The 22610-nt window shown below is 29.8% G+C and overlaps 1 protein-coding gene across 1 annotated transcript in view; it reads left to right on the forward strand.

Moving 5' to 3' along the window:
- The window catches only part of LOC107439667 (titin), a gene marked incomplete in the record, with an annotated part of 381506 nt that overhangs the window by 94885 nt on the left and 264011 nt on the right, over positions 1-22610 (forward strand). Inside the window, 12 exon segments of the mRNA XM_071183739.1 lie at positions 503-632; positions 1544-1724; positions 3601-3622; positions 5051-5243; positions 7465-7734; positions 10184-10367; positions 11288-11330; positions 11513-11582; positions 12220-12520; positions 16485-16682; positions 18333-18532; positions 22248-22406. Of these exon segments, the coding sequence (XP_071039840.1) occupies positions 503-632; positions 1544-1724; positions 3601-3622; positions 5051-5243; positions 7465-7734; positions 10184-10367; positions 11288-11330; positions 11513-11582; positions 12220-12520; positions 16485-16682; positions 18333-18532; positions 22248-22406 (1951 nt within the window).

Consider the following 22610-nt stretch of genomic DNA (forward strand, 5'->3'; position numbering starts at 1 on the left):
CTACATAATCACTTTCCATAATATATATTTTTAAAACTCTCGTTAAAAATGAAGTAACAATTACACACATAGCAGGGATAGCAAAATAATCTTTTATCGAAGACAAAATAAAAATTTTCTCAATAAACCTTACATATCATTAACGAGAATCGCAAAATTAAAAACATCGAAACGTGTTAGTTTGCTGGAAAATTCGATGCGCAATCAAATTGGTTTTATGTTTTTTAAACCCACCTTCCCCAATAGTAATTCGTCAGATTTTGATATTTTTTTCCCTTATTTAATTACAGAATTTTTCCTACTTAATTTATTCCTTATTTAATGAACTCTGATCTATATACAGTTTTAATTTCTTTAAAAGGATTCTTAAATGTTAAACGCGAGGATAAAAAATCCTTTTTGTATACTGTATGGTTCGCTTAATTTTTTTTACTGCACTGTTTATAACTATATTTATTTAAAATTATAATTTTTGATTATTTTTTTCCTCCTTTGTTTAAAGTGATTCAGAGATTGCATCAGATATTGAACCTGCAAAACCCCAAGTAAAACATCAACTTGTTGACCAAACTGTGTTCGAAGGCAAAAAGGTTCGAATGGATTGCGTAATAGTCGGTCAGCCAGAACCTGAGGTAAGAACAAATTTGATTTTTTTTCTTCAAAATTTTGGTTTATGTTTAATATATATTTTCAAAACTTGTAATTTAGTTACAAGGTTATCTTTTAAATCACTTAAATTTGATATGCAATCCTTACTGTTCTGGAATAACTAAAATGTTCTAATTTTAGCATAATTATGCAGGGTGTTCTGTAATGATCGCTCTTTAATGCGTATTTTTGAAAACTCTATCGGAATCTCACTTATCAGAGCTGAGGAAAGCAAACGTAAAACATAACAAATTTCTTGGTTGCTGTCAAAAACAGAGGGTTTGAAAGACAAAAAGATTATTGGAAACACCTTCAAGTTTCATCAAAGAATCCAATTGGTTTTGAGGTTTTTCACCTCACCTTCCTTCGTAATGATTCGCTATATTTCGATACTGTTTCATTTCACCTCTGGTTTAAATATTTATTTGCATAATTAAAAATAAAGTATTCCTGCAACTGTTCGTTGTGGGTCAGAGGTGTTATGAAGATAAAAAACTCCACAATTTCATGATGCTTGTGGTAATGTGGTTAGCACTGCGCACAAGCCGCCTTTACACTCCAGACAAGCTTTTATCCATCGATCGGAAGTTGGTTGGGGACCCGGTTTCTTCACAATGACAGTTCAGTGTCTTAACAGCTGAGTCATCAATTAAAAGTATTAAATATATATTTTTTAGATTAGTTTTTGACAAGTGTTTTAAGTAAGTGAAGAGGATTTTAGTGGAGTACCTGATGTTTTGAAATCATTATATTTAGCTTATTTGAATCTAAGACAAAACATTTTTTCTGATCCACATCATATTTTGTGTTCAATTGTAATGCTGCATGTGTTTTTAATTTTTATTTTTTTTGAAGAAATTCTGATGAAAACAAATTATTTTTGATAATATCTTAGGTTATTTGGTATCACAATGGAAAACCCGTGAAAGAGTCAGATGATTTTCAGCTTCTTTTCGAAGGTGATCGTTGTACCCTCATAATCGAAACAGCTTATTTGGAAGATGCTGGAACTTACAAATGTGTTGCGATTAATTCCGGTGGGGAAGCCTCTAGTGTTTGTCAACTTACTGTTAAACGTAAGTTTTAATTTGGTCCTAATTGGTATAGGCATTGTTAAAATGTAAAATAATTGAATCAAGTTTTTTATTAATAAAAAATAACAAGCATTTTTAATTAAACTACTGAAAATAAACGGACCACCATAAATAACTGTTGATCTAATGATCGGATCTTCACGTCCTAGGACACAATCTTAATGGTTCAAGGGGGATGACCTCAAATTAGTGAAGACGATAGTTAATTGATGACCTAATTAATTAGTGAAGACGTAATTTTACGTTTAGAAATCAGACATAGAACGTACTTTCTCTGAATAAACATATTTTTTATGATCAGGGGTCTGTCCAGACATTTTGTGAAAGGTCCGTTTTTGTAAAATTGTGAAAAAATTACTCGTAATTTGTGAATATAAAATAAATGTTAAGTCACATTCTTTCAACCAGGGTCCGCTTTTGTGAATTTGTGCAAATAGAGTCCGTTATTGCAAAAAAACTTTTTCAAAGAGTTTTTAAAATGTAAAGACATACAAGATTATGCTCAACACTGTAAAATTATAATTAAAAAAAGTAAATTTTCAAAAATAAACAATAATTGCAGCTACTAAATTAGCGATGCACCACATAAATATTTGGTATTTAGCCTATACTGCTGAACGCAGAATATTTATTTCGGAGGAATAAAGGAAGAAGCGTCTGCGGAAGACAAAATTTAGTTCGTATGTTTTTCTCCCCCCCCCTTCCTTCCTGGGAAGGGTTTATTCGATCAACAAAACAATAATGAAGATAAAAAAAATTGTGAAGGGTCCGATTAAAAGATAAATTATTTTGTGAAGGGTCCGTTTTTAAGTTAAATTATTTTGTGAAGAGTCCGTTTTTATAAAAAGATATTTTTTGAAGGGTCCGTTAACAGACCCAAATTTCTTCTAAACAGACCCCTGATGATGGATTCGAATTTCTTCCCGCTTATAAAATTCTTTTATCCAAAGATGTTTTTCCAATGCTCCCCTGGATTAACATTTTGTCAATTCAGGCATTTATAGGGCATATTTGTTGGCCACTCTTTCAGGGGCACCATATTAGGTTGGTCAACGTTGCTCCCACAGTAAGGACGGATAGTATAGAGAATGAAACAACACCCATTCCATACCGGGTTTCGAACGCAGAACCTTTCTGATGTTTTTGAGAAATCAAATCTTTAATATAGGCGTCTTTAAAATCTATTATTTATAAATAATTTATTTTTTGTTAGGATTTATCTATGGATGAACGAATATTTCTATTTTGTGCAAAAATTTTTAAATTCGCTATTAAAGTTCTTGAGATATGGCGAAATACTCAGAAAGTAAAAGTTACTTTAAGGGATAGAAATTTTGTTCCGCTGTTCTGACCAAAATATTGGGAAAATATTTTCCGTAAAATATAATCCCCATACTTTGGCTGTTAGAAATCCGATTCCGTTAATGAAATTTATATTAATTCTGAACATGCCATAGTTTGCGTTTGATTTCGTAACTTCTATCGTCTGTACAAATTAGTTAGCATAATTGAGGTCGCCCTCTCAAATCATTAAGATTGAGTCCTAGCTCGTGAAGATCCGATCATTAGATCAAAAGTTATTCAGAGTAGTTCGTTTTTTTTTGTGCACTGCATATTGAAATAAACTTTTGAAAAGCTTTAAACTTTCTCTTTGTAAATGAATTGACTGTTTTTCTATAATTTATGTGTTTCAAATATTTCGAATAATTAATTGTTAACTAAATGGGATTGATTGTTAATTACGTATTTCAAAATTTATTTCAGTATAATCTAGCATTTTAAAAATCAAGGCAAAAATGTTTTTTTTGCTTTTTTTTGTTGATAATTTTTGTAAATATAAGTATTTCTCTATTTTCAGCTGTTGATGTTATACATAAAAGGTAAGTTATTACTTTTTTGTTATTAAAAATTTTATAAGGCGGTTAACATAGTTCTGATTTGTTTTTAGCAAGAAAATTAAAACTGTTATTCTAGTCATAAATTTTTAAAATCAAACTCAAAATGAATTTTTTGACAAAAATCGCGTATTTTCGTATTACTTTTTTAGTATTTAACTTTTTCTGGCGTACACATACTCAAAAAAAGTTTTCCTAAAATTTTTTTTTGCAATAACAGACTGAATTGTAAAAATTAAAATATTTGGGTTTTAAATTTCTGAACTTTTTCTTCCATCTCAATATTGTTTTAAACGTTAAAACAAAACTTATAGACCGATTTAAAATTTGTTAAACCCTATAATAAAGAAAACGAGTCGAAGCGATAGTTATTAACTATTAATTTAAAAAATGTGACTCATTGATTGAAAAAAGTCAAATTTGACTTGTTATGATCTTGATATTTCAAACAATCTGAATGTTTTAAAATATTGGTTTAAAATTAAAGACATTTAAATTTCGCAAATAACTTACTAAAACTCTCCACCAACTTAGAATTTTTTCAACATTCACGGTCTCTTTAGTATAAACAATTTCCTTATTGACTTACTGAATTTTACTACCAATTAAAATTTTATCAATGCACCCGGTCTCTTAAGTGTGAAATTTCGTATAACTTACTGATACTCACTACCACTTAGAACTTTTCCTACATACATGGTTTCATAACTATGAAATTCCTTAAAACTTACTGAAGTTTACCTCCAATTCGAATTTTGTCATCACACGTGGTCTTTTAGATTGAAACGTTTAATTTTTTGAATCTCACCTCTCAGTTAATTAGTATTTTGTCAACACACACGGCCTCTTCAGTATGCATTTCCTCTGAACCTCATCTCCAATTCAAATTTTATCATGACATGTGGTCTCTTTAGTATGAAATTTCGTATAACTGAACTTCTCGTCCCGCAGTGGACTGATCGTAAAGACACGGTTCCCAGTAGAACACCAAAGTCAAGCATCACTGACTGCGGTCAGTAAGCGGGTGGTTGACCACTTTGATCAGCCTACGTAGAGACCGAAGATGTACGGTATTGGTCCTCATTAGACTGTTCTACAGTAAAATGCTCGACCTCGCGCTCAGGTGATCGGGCTACCAAAGCAGGGGAGCCATCCCCTCTGCAGAGGATCAAAATTGCGATGGCATGTCTTTGGAAGATCTTCAGGGATGTTTCCCGGACCCAATAGCCCGTTGTGGAGCACTAGTGTGGCGTGAATAAAATACCTACCTACCTACTGAACTTTTCTGTCAGTTAGAGTTTAGTCGCCATAAACGACACGGTCTCCTTGAAATGAAATTCCGTATAACTTACTGAACTTAATCTCTATCTCATATTTAATAGTAGTTTATACATTTCTTTTTTTCAATTCTAGCCAATTCGAACAAAAAGACATCTTGCTTACCGTGGAGAAATATGACCCTCCGAAATTTCTAAAACTGTTGGACAATGTATCTGTTGTTGAAGGCGATGGTATATTATTGGAGTGCCAAGTTGCTGGAGAAAGTGGAACCACTGTCGGATGGTTCAAAGATGGAACTAAAATTCAAAGCACTTACGAACGTCAGGTAAATAGAAATGTTTTCTTTGCAATATATTTGCATGGTGATAGGTTTATATATCTTTATATATCGGTTTAAAATAATAAAATAAATTTTTTTATCCTAAATATTTTTATTGGAAACTGAAAGGATAATTGCTTTGAAGATTTGTGAAAAACATATTGTCTTTGAAATTGTTTTTTTCTCCTTTCAAATAGTTTTACTGGCCGTTGTATTGTATGTTATCTTAGAACAACTTAATATTTACTTTAAATTCTGAACCCAAATTTTTTTTTAAATGTTTAAATTTTTCTTAAGGACATTGTCAAACATGCATTTATTTTTAATAACATTTGTCTAAATAATCACCGTGAATACATAAATTATCTCTTCTAGTAGGTAGATCATGGGTTAAAATCGTATTGCCAGTCGTCAGTTTTATTCAAAATGGAATCAACTAAATCCAGAACTCAACTCAGAAGTACTCTTCCTTAATCTAGTAGGGTTAAAATTATACGAGTATGGTGATTATGTCGTTGCTTTAAATTAACTATTTAGGCAGTTTGTTTATTAAAAACAAATGAATAAATTAAAATAAGACGTTAGAAGGAAAATTTCCTTTAACTACATAATAAGATATTGATTATTGTTAAAAGATAAAACATGCTATGCAGGGTGCTATTTCATCACCACCCTTAATGCATAATTTTTAAATTTATAGTCAAATTACGCATTAGTGGTCGCGGATTAATATTTAATTGAGTATAAAACAAGAACTCTCTTAAAATCTAATTAATCACACTTGATAAAAGTGAGATTAAAAACACAAAACCCGTGAGACTGCTAGAAGGAAATTTGAATAGAGATGTTTTTGGTAATTACCTTTCAACTCCTCTCGATTTTCAACAATCTCATTCAAACAGATTTTGATGTTTTTTAATCATGTTTTACTTAATGTTCATTCGTCAGATTTTAAGTCTTTTTTTAAAATCATTTTCTGTTCGTAAGTGTCTATTTGTAACCTCTAATGTTTAGAAACTTTGGTTTATTTTTTGAGAAAGTTTTAAAATTGATATATGTAATACCTGAAGTAATAGCTAAATGGAATTAGAGACATGAAAGCGAAACCTAAATGGAATACATTTTTTAATGATCTCTTTCGCATAGTTAAAGGATTATGCAAGTATTAATCATCTTTTATTTGTTAGAAATGTAATCTTTATTTATAAAATGAATCCTTACTGTGCTGGAAAATAAAACTTTTTGAAATTGGAATGCCACAGATTTTAATAAATATTTTCAAATTTTAATAACATATTCATCCGGTATTATGGTTGTCTGCGTAGTTGAATTTGAACAAAGAAACATCTGGAAAATATAGATCACATGACGTGAAAGAAAGAAAGTTCATATCGTATATAAAAAAAAGCGCGCACTCGCATTATGAGAGTGAAAATGAAAAGATATCTTGTTGGAATTTCAGCTCCCTATAAACTAACTGTAAATAGTTAAATTTCTTAAATTTTTATCGACAATAAAATTGGATGAGTAAATAAATTAGACTTTTTTACATTCTACAGAAATATAATTAAAATTAACTGAAACGAACACCCCGAAAAATGGATTAAGATGAACTAACTTCCTAAATAAAGAAAAATAAAGAAAATCTCAGTATGAGTCTAGATTAAACGAAAACACTATACAGAAAGTTTTGATTTCCGATATCTATTAAAATTAACAAAATCGATAAACCCCTAAAAATGAATTAGGGTCGACTAACCTCCTAAATAAATAAAAATAAATAAAATCTCAGTATGAGTCTAGATTGAACCAAAACAATATACAGAAAGTTTTGATTTCCGATATCTATTAAAATTAACTGAAACGAACACCCCGAAAAACGGATTAAGATGAACTAACTTCCTAAATAAAGAAAAATAGATAAAATCTCAGTATGAGTCTAGATTAAACGAAAACAATATAAAGAAAGTTTTGATTTCCGATATCTATTAAAATTAACTGAAACGATAAACCCCCAAAAATGAATTAGAGTCGACTAACCAGAAAAATAGATAAAATCTCGCTATGACTCTAGGTTACGCGAAATCAATATACTAAAGGTAATGCTTTCCGTACTCCCTGATAATGTAAATAAATGTAATTATAAACTTGCTTTTAATCGCATAAATTGCAAATGTAATATATACAATACACAAATTGTAATACATTGCTTTTTCTTCCTCAAAAGATTGTTGCTGAAGATTCTAGCATTCACAGATTGACCATACCTACCTCCAAAGTTTCAGATCGCGGAACATATTCTGTGAAGGCGCAGAATAAAGTGGGCGATGCCCAGAGCATATGTTCTGTATCAGTGTCGCCTTCTGGACCTGTGGTATTCGGACAAACACCTCAAGAAGTCCCCCCTACCTTTCTACAACACATTGAAAACCGAGTTTTGCCTCTTGGTGGAACAGTGCGCTTCGAAACAGTTGTTGATGGCAGTCCAAAACCTACAGTAAGTTTTTGAAGTCAAAATGATTTTTTATATAGTGATTCTCGTAAAGTGTTACTCATCAATTAACCCTTTTACGCTGATGGGACACCGGTGTCTCTTTTATATGTTTTTTTTTTGACGTTCTAATTGCTAGAGTGAAAACATGTTTTGGAATTTTTTAATTATGTAAAATAGTCAAATAGTTACTAAAAAGATCTGTTGAATTATCGAAATTATATTTATACTAAAATACACTGGTGGACAAAATTAAGAGATGGAAAGCATTTTCGCACGTTCATTCGCACATGCAAGATACCCGCACACCGCTCCATGTGTTTCACAATGGTTCCCTGAATGCCCAGAGTTGCAGGCAGGAGGTCCTAGAGCCCTATGTGCGTCTTTTCAGGGACGCTGTTGTCCCTGAGTTAATTTTTATGGGCGACAATGCGCGACCACATAAGGCTCTCATGGTTGATGAGTATCTGGAAAGCGAGGATATTCAACGAATGAATTGGCCAGCCAAATCTTCTGACCTGAATCCTTTTGAACATGCTTGGGATGCTCTTGGGAGATCTATTGAGATGCGTCAACCTCCCAGAACCATTCTGGATTTAAAAATTGCTCTGGTGGAAGAATGGGAGGGTCTTCCACAAGTCTCCTTAATTCCCTTATTAACAGCATGCATACTCGTTGTGCATGCTGTCTGTCTGTCAGGGGTGACCATACACCATACTAGAGGCAACACACACTGTACAAGCCTTACTTTTATTGTCCTCCTTTATCCTTAAGTTCAGGCTACATTGGATTTATTGGCAATAGGCCTTGCCAGTGAATGGCACTTTCATTTCTCTTTTGCATACTTTATTATCATGGAATAAGCTATATCCATACCAAATTTCATTTATTTATATTCAGTATTTTTTGAGATATTTGGGAAAATGTCTTTCATCTCTTAATTTTGTCCACCAGTGTATAATATCCAAAAAAAGTAGCTATTTTTTTCCCATTTGTATTCAAGAATTTTTAATAATTGATTTTGTAAATTAAGGAAATTTCAATGAGGAATAACTGTTTCTCTTAGATATCAATAACTGTAAAAATGTAAAAATTATTCGGAAATGGACCATGTTTGGAATATTTTACCTTTAACGCACAAAATGACAATGGTGTTCCATGCTATATTTCATAACCATAAATTATTAAAATACTAAATCGAATATCTTTCACTCATTTTGACCAAAATTAATAGGAAATAATGAAAAATATGTTTAATGAAAATTATACGTCAAAGGGATAAACAAATTTGCACTTATGTGTTTTATGTTAAGATCATTAAATTTATGATGGATATTTTTTATATTGGTTTCAATTACAACAAAAAATATTTCTATGCTTCATTCAATGTCTTTGAATTATCAATTTTTTGTTAACCTGGCGTTAAATCACATATGTCTTAATTGCGCTCCGACTACTGCAAGCAGATATCAATTGCCCTATTATTAAATAGAAATCTTAAAAAGAAATTTCGGCTAATTTTCGACCTGCTAAAATAATGAAATTTTAGCTGGAATTTTGCATTTGTTGACAATTTAAGTTTTAATGCTTTACTTGCGTCATGCTATCGACATTTATCGTCAATCCAAATTCCGATCACTATTTCGACTGGAGCTAAATGGACTAAGTATAGGTTGCAATTGTTTTCTAAATATTGCAAGTAGAATTTTTCACCAATTATAATTTTGACAACAGACAGAAAACTAAAAATAAAATAAACATAAAAATCAAAGTAGACTTGATAAACAATAAAACGGCGCATAACTACTACTAAAAATGAAAATCCCCGCAAAATTTTTCGAATTTGTTGCATCCAGCGTTTTTGATCTGTCAAAATCAGAATTATTTTCTCCTTTTTAATCCACTTTAAATCTATGGTTTTAACGATTAAAATTTTTTTTTCAAATGAACTTAATGGCCTTTATAATGTGGTGTCTCTTTTGATATTGCAAATTATTTTTAAACAAACGATGTGTTGTTTTATTAAAATAAATGTTTCACTGTCTAAAGAAAAAATTAAAAGAAATTAATTTTATTGAAAATTCACATGCTTGCAAGAATTCTGCGTCTTTTTAGTCGCGTATGTGTAAGATATGTTTTTTCTGATCTTTGTGCTGAGCTACATTTTATTTTATAAGTAATAAGCAAATCCATGACTGTCAATTTTCTTTTTATATAAAAACAATACTTATTTCCTTAATAAGTATAAAACTTTATTAAATAAAATAATTTGAAAATTTTTTAGAAAGGAAAATAAATATTTATATACAAAAATTATTAATTACGCGATATTATCAAAGGCATAAAATACGTTTTGTATTGAAAAGAGCAATATTACATAAATTCTGCCAACTGCATTTAAACATTCGACTTCATACAATCTTAATGCCTGATGACATATTTTCTATTTTTCTAGGTGAGATGGAACTTCAAGGGCAAACCAGTACCAAAAGACGCACACCATGAAACTGGAACTGATGATGATAAAAAATATTGGTTAATTATAAAAGATATTCAGAATAACAATATTGGAAGATACTCAGCTATAGCTGAAAATAATTCTGGCATTGCAACTACATCTGCATTACTACAACTCGAAGGTACATTCTTTTGACAAAATGTTTGTTAATAGATATTAAGGTCATAATGTTCTTTAAGGGTTTTTCACTTCGATTTTCTTAGAAGAAACTGATGTATTCCATTTTCTTTAAAACGTTTTGTAAATTAAATATTTTTATTTGTTGTTTTATTGCTCATTTTGTTGACTTTGTATCTTAATTCATTCATATCAATGACGATTCTCTAGCATATGATCTCAGTTTTGCTCCATTTCTGCCATGCTCGTAATAATATATTCGATCCTAATTTGTCTCTTTCGTTCACCATCATTCTCTTGGCTACCGTGGTTTCTTTTGTTACATTCTCATAAATTTTTCCCTTTTTTTTTTTTTTTTTTAANTTTTTTTTGTTCCCGATTGTGCCTTTTTTTTCTGTCTTGTTTTATGACAAGTTTTCACTTATATTATCAATCTGGCGAGGAGTGTTGTGTTTAGGGTATTCGAAACTTATCGAACTTTTTTTCATTCGACTACTAAGCAAAAAAGTTTTTTTTCCCTTCAATTTTCAAAATTTTTTTTCTTCATAAATTTTTTGCTTTAGTTTCCTTGGGATTCTTTTCTTAAACATACTACTATTATAAACCAAGAGATTACTTGTTTGGACATTTATTCCAATTTGACCATTTTTTTAAAAAAATTATCACTGTCAAAATCATACTATTTGTAAAGTCTATTTCTGATAATTATTTAAAAAAATAATATTTTTTTGTCTAAAACTATGACTTAATATTGATTCTTTATAAATTAATGTATATAACTAAAATATCTTAGATTATAAGAATATTTACTCTTGCTCCTGGCACAGATTTCTATAACAATTTCTTTAAAATTAAAGTCTGTACAATTATTCTATGTTAAAGCCTTTTAAACTGATAATTTTCATTGCACTCTTTTCTGTCTAGATTACCTTGTTAGTGAACCAGTTGTTACATGCGAAGAACAAAGGTAATAATTTTTTTTTCCAATTTTGATAAGCATTATACTTTTATTTAATGTTTCATTTGCCATTTTATCATTATGCATGATATAATAATATTAACCTTGAATGCATACAAAAAGAATGGTTTCAGTTTTTATAAATAAAATTGGTATTAATTTAAACTATATTTCATTGTTGTTTGCTTTAGGGCCCATTCTATGGTTATGAGTAAAAAGAAAACTATCATGCAAACTAGTACTATTAGCTCTATGTCTGAGGTAATTTTATGCTTTTTTTATTATCAAGTTTTAATATTTACTATTTTGTACTAATTTGCACTGAAGTTCTAATAAAATTAAGGATGGTGTAGCTTAATATCGTAATATGTAAAGCTTTTTTTGTGTACTATTGTCTGTAATCGTATATTAAAGAACTTCTGTATAGTACCGAAACCATCTCTGTGCTTCGTATACTAATGAGTTCTGTTACGTATCCAAATACTTGGCATGGAAAAGGCAAATAACTGTATAGTATAAAGGCTAAACTGTATAGTACCTAAACGAATTGTACTTCATATACTAATGTGTTCTGTTAAGTATTTAAATATTTAACTTGACATGGAAAATGTTATAACTGTAAGGAACCGCAAAGGCAAATAACTGTATAGTATAATGGCAAAACTGTATAGTACCAAAATGATTGCTGTACTTCGTATATAAATGTGTTCTGTTAAGTATCCGAGTACTATATGATCCTCTATAAGATACTTTTATATAATACCGAAACGATCGTCAGGTTTATGAACCTATTAATTTGTGTTCGTTGCGTTGTTATTAATTTTATTAAGCATAATTTTTTATTTGATCAAATAATAATGAGTTATAAATCTTTTAAAAGAATTGTTTTTGCTTGTAGTTGAGTGATGCTGATTATCAGTTACCTGAGTTTCCATCTTTCTCATCGTTGCAAAGTCAGCACTTGATTAGCATGGAGCAATCCACTGTAGTGAAGAAACCGCAGCCCGCCCCTCAACCTCAACCTTCACAGACAGTGGCGAAAACCTTTGAAGAAAAGAAACCTTTAGCCATTTCAGATAATTTTATTCAGTCTACTGTGCAAGTCCAACCTAACTATGTTCCACCGAAATTCACAAAACCTGTTTCAGCTGGAATCGTTACTGCTGGTGAAAAATTGCTTTTAGAGGCATTTTATGAAGGTATAACAACGAATAAATTTTTAATTTCTAAACAGATAATTTTTTTAAAAAAAATTCTGATACGTATAGGACATGTTTAAGGTTATTCCTCAAAGAGAAAAGAAAAGAATTTTTTTTCTTGCTATTGTCTAAAATAAAGAGTACCTGCTAACTTTCATTCTTTTGTGGAGGAAGAATTTCCCTAGTGGCAGTGAGAGACCAAGTGAAATGCAATTGTGGATAAATTTAACATATGACGTTTACACTCATGGTTTACACTCATTTTCATTTCTATAACTTGTTCTCATATATCATGATTTATTTGCATTTAGTGATAGTCAAAATCCATTAAATCAAATTTATGAAGAAATTTATATAAATCCAAGAAATTAATTTATTTACAAATCCAAGAAATTAATTTATTTACAAATCCAAGAAATTTATTTATTAAAAAGAAATTTATACGATTTGTTACCATTTTAAATACATAAATGAAATACTACAGTCAACCCGTAGAGTAAATGAAACATGTCAGATTTTATACATTACGCTTGACTATCTTTGGTATAGTTAACCTTGGTAACTAACAGTTTTGGGTGTTATCCGAATTTTGATGCCGCTATACATTGTCAATCGATATTTCAATTTATATCGTAGTATTTCTTCAATAGGATTGTTCAAAACGAATTCCGGTTTATTTTTATTAATTAATTTTTTTAGGAAAATTAAAGACGATTCTATTATAATGAATAAATATTTTATTAAATATTAGATTGTTTATTCTGGTCCAATACCTTTTGTCCTCATTCTGGCAGTCCCATGATTTTCCGCGCATAAAATTTGCATTCTTTGCTGACAAAAAACTGATCCAGGCGATTTTTGGCATCCTTATTTGAAGTAATCCTTATTTGAAGCAAACACCCATTTCTCGTCCCCAGTGATGATGGGTGTCAAAAATGGATGCTTTTCTTAAGGTTTGAGAAGCAAATCATCGACGTCAACGCGACGGCAGAAATTTCTTTCCATAAGAACATGAGGAACTCTATCGAGTTTTGAGATTGCATCTGTAGACTTTTCAAATGATTATGAACGGTCATTTAGTGATCAGACGAGTCTCTCAGAGATTTCACGAGTTGTTATTAATCAATTTGCATCAATTAATGTCTTTATTATGTCTTCATAAATTTAACTAACTAAGGTGCGTCTTCGTGCATTTTAATCGAAATAATGCCAACAGGTTTTGGCAGTGGTATACCGCTAATGCATTTTCTCTAAACTATGGATGTCTAAGTGTCATCTTCGCTTTTCTTTGTTTAACGGTTGATGAATAGTCCGTCTTGCACCCGGTACAAAAACAGAACTTTCCTATAATTACTCGTTACAATTATTAAAAAAAATCACAAACAAATGAAAATATAAGGGTTTAAAAACAGTTTATTAATTCAAAAATCCCGCACGCGTTTGATGCTGGCGAATGAAAAAATTAGCTGGTCTACTATTTGTGCAGCCACCCAGCGGCGGTTATGCAAACACTATCCAGTAAATCTTGACGAATTACATTGCGAGGAAAATTATACATTGAGCTGAGCTTCCCTCTAATACTCTAGTCTCCATGCTTCAAACAAGTCGGATAATTTTTTTCTTGCTTGAACAACATTTTTCCTTTTTCGATTGTAAAAAAAAGTATAAGCAGAATTAATAGAACTTTTTCACTAGTAAGCGTTGCTTTATCAGTTTTCAAAATATGTAATGATTATGCTGCTTAAAGGAAAAGTTGACTTGGAAACAATATAGTTAAGTCTCCTGAAGATAAAAAACCAAATTACTTTCCGAATAACCCAATATTATATCAATTTACATTATTTTTACTTTCGGCAATATTTTTGTTAAGCAAATAAAGAAAATTACTTTCGAAATTTTTTTTATTAATCATAACTTTGAAAAAACAATGGGAAATCATTAAAATATAACAATAAATTTACCAAGTTAGTAAGTGTCAATAACTCCGAGAGTAACGTGGTCAATCATTATCGCGCTTATTCAATAACTATTGTAAGCGGTAGTAATCAAGATATTATCGATTGTAGTCATAATATCATAGTTGTTGATAGTTATATTATACTGGATATTAATTAGATAGGTCGCTCATAATATGTCAGCCGAAGATACTTTAAAATATTGTTATCACGATATTTAAAAATAATCAATGTTTCATGATATTTTATTGTTTTGCCTTTAAATTCTACATACAGATGGTGGTTCTTCGAGTTTCTTTTTACTCATACGCTTTTCGAGACTAAGTACAAACCTACCTTTAGGTGGGTAATGCGAAAAAGGATTGAATATATTAAAAAAGAAATTATTTTTTTTTGCGCTAGAGTTAAAGGCTAAATATGAGAAATTCTTGAATTCTTTGACCTCAAAAGCTGAACTTAGAGGGTAAATTGTAAATTTTTTTCCATAATTTTAATATTTCAACTTAAACAAATCAGAGATTCATAGTATCACGAGAATTGAATGAGTTATTTATTTAACTGTTGTTCGACAGCCGACCCAATTTTTGCGGTTACGACTACCGATCTTCAACTCCATTTGATTTTGAACCCTATCCAGAAGACAAAAGAACTCCTGGATCAAGTGTTGGGAGAGATTTTCCTTCGCAGAGTAACTTCTTGATGAAACTTACCCAAATTCGCTTTACATGGAAGGGAAATTCTTGAAAACATCTCACGGTTAGCCGGACGCAAAGGGACTCTAACCTCTGATCCGTCAAACACTGTGGATTTTTACGTCAGCACTGTGGTTGCGGCTAGCCGAGTGCGGAATTTGACTCGACCAGCCATCACTGGGATTCGAAGCCAGCTCCCCACATTGGAAGACAATTGCTCTGTCCCCTGAGTTACCACGGCTCTGAATGAGTTTATATATATATATATATATATATCAATTACTGTTCTTAAAACAATTTCAATTCCAAAAATACTTTAATTTACTTTTACTAGAAATAAAGGGCCCGTTAAAGGGTTAATGGAACACGCATTAATATTGCTTTTATCGTTTAAATAAATTTTAATTTTCGACAAAATTAGTGTCTTATTTTTGCTTCATTTGTCCATTTCCTATACATAAAAAATTGTGCATAAAATAGACGTACAATATGTAAAAATTATCTATGAGAGGGTGAATGTTTCCATGTTTAATACGCACNATATATATCGTTAAATAGCCGATCCGATTTTGGGTTTACGACTACTAATGTTCAATTCGGTAGCCTTGTAATTTTAAATCAATCCAGAAGACAAGGAAACTCCTAGATCAGTACCCCCAGAGGTATTAATTTGTTATGGGAACATAGAGGATTCTTTGGGACTCGACAGATTTAACGTGCATCAGTCACCATTTACTACACGGGGAGTTTTCGGCTGGCCTGGGATGAACGAACCCACGAACTCTTGGACATGGACTGAGTGACCTACAGACCAGGCTATCCCGGCCCTGAATGAGTTGTTTATAACTTTTTTCCCTTCATGCAACGTATTATGTAAACGAAAACTAACTAAATTGTAATTGCTAATTTAATGCAACAATATCTTTCGCTCTAAGCGTGATTATTTTAATGTATTTGAGTGTGTGATTGTTGAAAAGTAAATTTTTTCGTAGAGCTTGTGTTTGTAGTAAAGTTTATTTATTTGATAGAGTATGCGATTATTAGAAGGTCATTTTATTTGTTAAATTGTGTGATTGATAGCATGTTAAATTATTTTCGTTGGGTGTGTAGTTATTGAAATGTTAATTTATTTATTATAGTGTGATTGTTAGCAGGTTAAATTATTTTTAATAATCTTAATCATATAAAAGTATGAAACTAAGCCTTCTAAGTTTTATTTCTGTACACTCACAAGCAAAAATGTTTGAGAGGTATCAACATTTTTAAAATGGATTGTTACAAGAAAATTTTTATAATTTGTTTCGTATTTGCCCTTAGGGGAACCTGAACCAACTATTCAATGGCTAAAGGATGATATAGAGTTGAAAAGTTCAACTAACTTACAGATTACAAGTGGTAAAAATAGAACGTCGGTGTTCATATTGAAAAGTTCAGAATCTGATAGTGGTAGATATTCTTGTATAGCATCCAATACCAGTGGAAAAGCCACTAGCATAGCGGATGTCAAAGTAAAACGTAAGTAACCCAATTGGAAGAACACCATTTATAACTTCTCACTCCAAAGTCAGGAATTTCAAATCACAATGCTTTCGGTTGGATAAATTTTAATCTTTCATCAATCATTTAATCTTTATCATTTTAACATTTTATAAGTTTTTCTAGCACACGATAATAATATATTTGATAGTATTTTTTCATCTATTATTGTCATTTAAGGCAACCAACTGGTATCGACGCATTTTTTTTAAAAAGATCAATTTCAATTTGAAGTAGGGGTTCTAAAATTGTAAATTGAAATTGAAGTTTAAAATTTATAAAACAATTTTCCAAACGAATTTGATTTGATCTTAAAAATGACACATTTTTCGTACCACGAGTCACACATTTTTGCTCTACAACAAATTGTGCAAAAATTTTAACATTTTTTTTTCAATATCAATAATATGATAACCCGTGTTTCGAACATGAATCTTAAAAAAACTTTTTTAAAAAAAGCCACCCCAATGAAATGGGACTAATTTTTAAAGAAATGTTTTTAAATATACTTACTTAAAACTGGATAAAAATAATAAATTCACACTTAGACGTTTGCTTTAGTTTCAAAACACTGCCAACATTATACTAAGTCTACTGAAAAAATTTCAAAGAATTGTAATGGATATTAGCGCAAAGAAATTTTCTCAAAAACAACGTTTCTTCGTAAATGCATTTAAAATGCAAAAACATACTGAAATGTGAGAAAATTCTGATAGCAGAAAAAGAAATTTAAAAAAAAATTTAAAAAAATAAATTTTATATAGTTTCGATTTTGATTTCATTTTTGGGAGTTAACTTCGCTTACGGTTCCGTCTGTCAGCATACGAAAAAACAACGGTAATTTTATTTCTATAAGTTGGAGATAAAAATTTTAAAAGATTTATTCCTTGTTCAAAATTAGTTAACACCTTCTATACTCAGTATAAAAATAGAACCATCTAAGAAAAAAGAATTTTTTTTTTAAAACTGAAATTTGTTTCGGATCTAATTTTTACAGTTTGGAGAGTTACTACAACCAATTGTCTTTGTTTAGGCCCATGAAAATATTCGTATGTTATAAAATATTATTAGGTTAGTTATTTCCCTGTCCATCTTTGGTTAGCACCTTCTATACTTAATATAAAAATGGCGCTATCTCAAAATTTCATCATACCAAAAAGGTTTTCATCATAATTAAAAAAAGTTTTTTGGAACTGAATTTCGTTTTTGATGTTTTATTTATTGTTTGAAAAGTTTTTAAAGAATGAATTTTTTTTAAAAAAAATTATTAATTAAAAAAAATTATTTGTCATTTTAATTATTTGTCAGTTTTCTTAGAAAGTTCTTTTTTTCAGATATATATTATATATAATTAATATTAAAGCTTTGCATCGTGCTTAAAGCATTCAAACAAAAAGAGCAACAATGGCTTCGATAATTACATTTAAGGCATAAAATTATTCTTCCCTGAATAATATTTAAACATTATTTCAAAACGATTAATACTACAAATTACTAATGCACACCCGCATTTCGCTTCAGAGAAGTTTCTTTGAGAGAAAATAAGTTCTCTTCTCGAAATAATAATAATGATACTAATAAACACTCATCAATAATAGTTTTGTAATTAATTTTTCATTTAAATTACAGCTTTAAGAGAAGCACCAAGGTTCAAAAAGAAATTCGATGCTGCTGTCGTAAGATCCGGAAGTAAAATAACTCTGGAAGTAGAGGTAACAGGAATACCAGTTCCTGAAGTGAGGTGGTTTAGAAATGGCACACCTTTGAAGGACTCTCCGGACTTTCGAATTTCTTCCACTGGCAATAGACACATTTTGCTGATAAGTGAAGTAAGCTTTATTGTTTGGTTCTTAATTTTTTTCTTATCCCTTTTTCACTTGAAGATCAAAGAGGAAGTTTATGTCAATTTTTTCTGGATCGCCATTCTTTACATTTTAAGGATTTATTTTTCTTTATAACCGTTGTTGATGCACAACAGACCCAATTTAAGGTTTACGACTAGTGTTCAGTTTCGGAACCTTGTAATCTTGAACCCAATCCCGAAGATAAGGGGACTCCTGGATCAAGTATTAAGATAAATTTGCCTCCGTGGAGGGCGTTTTGATGGAACTAACCCGCATGGAGAGGAAATACCACGAAAACCTGGTGAGCCTGATGGCAAGGGGACTCTAACCTAGTATCCGTCTACCACTGTGGATATTTTGCGTCAGTACTGTGGTCGGTGCAAGCCGGTTGCGGAATTCGTATCGACCAGCCGTCGCTGGGAATCGAACCCGGTTCACCTCATTGGGAGGCAAACGCTCTCTCCCCTGAGCTACCAACCTTCATTTTAAGGATTGCCAAGTATTGAAAATTACTTAGAGTTTCGGCCACCCCCTCAGACTAGTTTAAAGATGCGCCGTGGTAAAAAAAAGGTAAAAAGGAAAAAGTATGAAGGAAAAAGCTGTTTCTTGCCCATTTGTAAAATTAGCATTTTTTTTTCTTTCTCAGGTTCAGTTTTCCTAGACATAACCATTCTTTCTCCTTGATCTTCATTTGTCATTTCATTTTCCAATTATAATAGCATTTTCTGTTTTTCTCTTTTTCCAATGCTGTATTATCTATCATTAATAGTTTTTCATTTTCAATATTTATTTAATTTGCTACAATTATTTTATTTTTCATTGTTGTTTTCCAATTATTGTCTCCATAAAAATCGTTTTTTTTATTTAATTATTTTTTATATTATTGTTATCTCTTTTTTATTTGGTATCTTAATTTTCTATTGCCATCTTTTTTTTTTTCAATTGATATTTTAGTTTTCTATTTCTTATCCTTTTTAATAGTTATTTTACTTGCTACTGTTATTATTTTTTTTAATTCTTATATTTTCCACTGTTATCTCTTTTAAGTTTTTCTTGCAACCAGCTTTCATAGACATAAAGCATTCTAGCTCCTTGATATTTAATTGTTATTTAATTTTCTTTTGTTATCTCAATTTCCAATTATACTTGCATTTTCTGTTTTTTTTCCTAATATTATTTTATTTTGCATTATTAGTATAACTTTTTCAATATTTAATTTATTTGCTACAATTACTTCATTTATCATTGTTGTTCTTTAAATTGTTAACTCCATTTCATTTTTTTTCTATTCTGTTGTTATCTTTTTGTTATTTTAACTTCCTAATGCAATCTTTTTTTCAATTGTTATTTTATTTTTCTATTATTATACTCTTTTCGCTCATTAGTTATTTCACTTGCTACTGTTATTTCATTTTTAATTGTTATTTGTTTCATTGTCATCTTCATTTAATTTTTTCTTTAAATTTTATATTGTTATCACTTTTCCAGCTCTTATTTTATTATTCATTATTATGTCCTTTTCAATTGATATCTTTTACTAAATTTATTTTAATAACACAATTATATATTGCATTCTTTTTTTATTTCCATAAATTTTACTACTTTTTTAGCTGGATCAATTCATGTGTAACTTGATCATTTTTAAAACTTTAAAGGAAGTTTTTTTTTTTTTTTTTTTTTTTTTTTTTTTTTTTTTTTTTAAAAGGAGGAAAACGGCTTGAAAAGTTAATCAGTTACTGGAAGGATTTTAAATTTAATTAATGCTTACTCTAGTCTCGTTTTACAGTGTGTAATTTTTATTTATTTTAATTGTCTGAATTTTAAATCGACTTTCCTTTTGTACAATTTATACTATCTGCGACATTTAATATTTAAATGCCATGAGCAATGCCTCTTGTGAAAATTCATGTTCAAAGTCTACCCTTTTTCTTTTCTTTCGTTCTTTCTTTTTTTTCTGAAATAAGCCTATCTCTTCAATTTGGATTATATAAACGCAGGATGTAAAAATAACATTTGTAACTGTTTGATCTAATTTTGTTGTAGTTTTTCTATAATTTTTTAACTCTAATTTTAATCTAATAACTTGAATCTGTAGAAAAGAAGTAAAATATGAGCTAGAACAGAAAAGAAAACTCGAAGAATAATTTGATATGTTTGCTACAATTATATCATTTTTCATTGTTGTTTTTTCCATTGTTGTTCCCATTTAATTTTTACCAACAAATGGGTCTTGGTTTGGATTTGATGGTGTGCAGTGCACATACTTTTCAGCTGTGTTCAAGAGTAATAGTAAACAGTGCGCATGCGCCGTCATTGCATGCGTTGCTAGGGTGACCGCTGCTATTTTTTACTTTCACTAGCAGGCATTTTTTATTCTATTTTTATCTCCTTTTCAACTATTGTTTTAATTTCAACTATTGTTCACTAGCTGGCATTTTTTATTCTATTTTTATCTCCTTTTCAACTATTGTTTTAAATTTCTAATCTCTTTTTAATTGTTATATTATTTTTCTATTATTATACTATTTTTAATAGTTATTTCACTTGCTACTGTTACTTCATTTTCAATTGTTATTTAATTGAAGACATGGCTTTCTGAAAAAAATATTAAGGGTGTTCCGTAATTACCATCTTAAATAAAAATGTTTAGAATCACTATCAAAACTGAGGTCAAAATCATATGTAATTAAAAATAGAACCTTAATATTAAAGTGAAGTGAAAGAAAAACTCATTCCAAAATCTGAGAAATCTCAATTGAAGAAAGAGAGATAAAAAACTTCGAAATTTATTTTATAGTCCGAAGAAGTTTGAAGGTGTTCTGATATTTGCCTTTCACCTTCCATTTGTTTTTCCCAACTATCAGAGATATTTTGATGCTTCCTGAATAGTAATGCATAAGATATTGACAAGAATTTTGTTTTTCCTTTCTTTGATATTAATTTTCAATTTATTATTTCTAATTTACAACTTCCATTATCTCTAAATTTTTATTTCCATTAAAATTATATGCTTTAGTTCGGGAACTGGATGTTCTAGAACTTACTTATGGTCTCTAGAACAGCGGTTCCCAAATGATGTTAAGCAGAACTCTACGGTTCTGTGAAAGAGTTAAGAAGTTCCTCGAGTTGTTACTTTTTTTTTATAACCAGTGATCAGTTTTGAAAACTCTGATTATATTTAAATCCTATCTATAATTCATAATTTATTAAATGTTTTGGTTGTTTTTATGAAATTATTTAAAGTGAAATGCCATTTTTTTTTAAAAAAATATATAATATTTCTAAAAAAAATTAAATAAATTACCAACTTTTTTTCAAATCGAAATAAAATAATTAAATTCTTTTATAAAGAAATATATTTCATTAGATAACATTGTCATTGCATATTTAAGTTTTCATCTTGAAGTAATTAAACTTATATTTTATTCATTTTCAGCTTATGTATGTATATTAATGATAAAACAAGAAAAAAACTTTACTCCTTCAATTAAAAATTTAAAAAACAGTCTTCTAAAGGTTATATGTTCATTATTACCATAATAAACTTTATTATGTCCAGGTTCCGCCAAAGAAAGTTAATTATTTAGAGTTGCATAACGGAAAAATATATTGGGGACAACTGGTCTAAAACAATTATTCAAAAGCAATAACTTTTAATGTTTGTTTAAACAAAATTCTGATGCATAAGGTTACATTGTAGGTCTTCCCCGATGATTCTGGAACTTTTATGGCTGTTGCTAGTAATGTTGCTGGTGAAGCACGTTGCGTAGCAGATTTGATTGTAGAAGAAGAGAAAAGTCCTGACGAAGAAAAACACATTAGTTATCAAGCATTTTCATCAATTTCACAAACAAAAGAAGTAAGTTGAACTTAATAAACAAGGTGTTTAGTATTAACTTCCCTTAATATTTTTTCAGAATCTGGTTGTATCACATTCTGGTTGTCTCAAATTAATGATGTTTAAGCTGAGAAAAAAATATGAATTATTACCTAAATTATAATATTTTTTAGTATATATATATATATATATATATATATAGTAAACTGTAGTAAATTATCAGCG

The sequence above is a fragment of the Parasteatoda tepidariorum genome, chromosome 7, assembly GCF_043381705.1.
Source record: "Parasteatoda tepidariorum isolate YZ-2023 chromosome 7, CAS_Ptep_4.0, whole genome shotgun sequence".
In the NCBI taxonomy this organism is placed as follows: domain Eukaryota; kingdom Metazoa; phylum Arthropoda; class Arachnida; order Araneae; family Theridiidae; genus Parasteatoda; species Parasteatoda tepidariorum.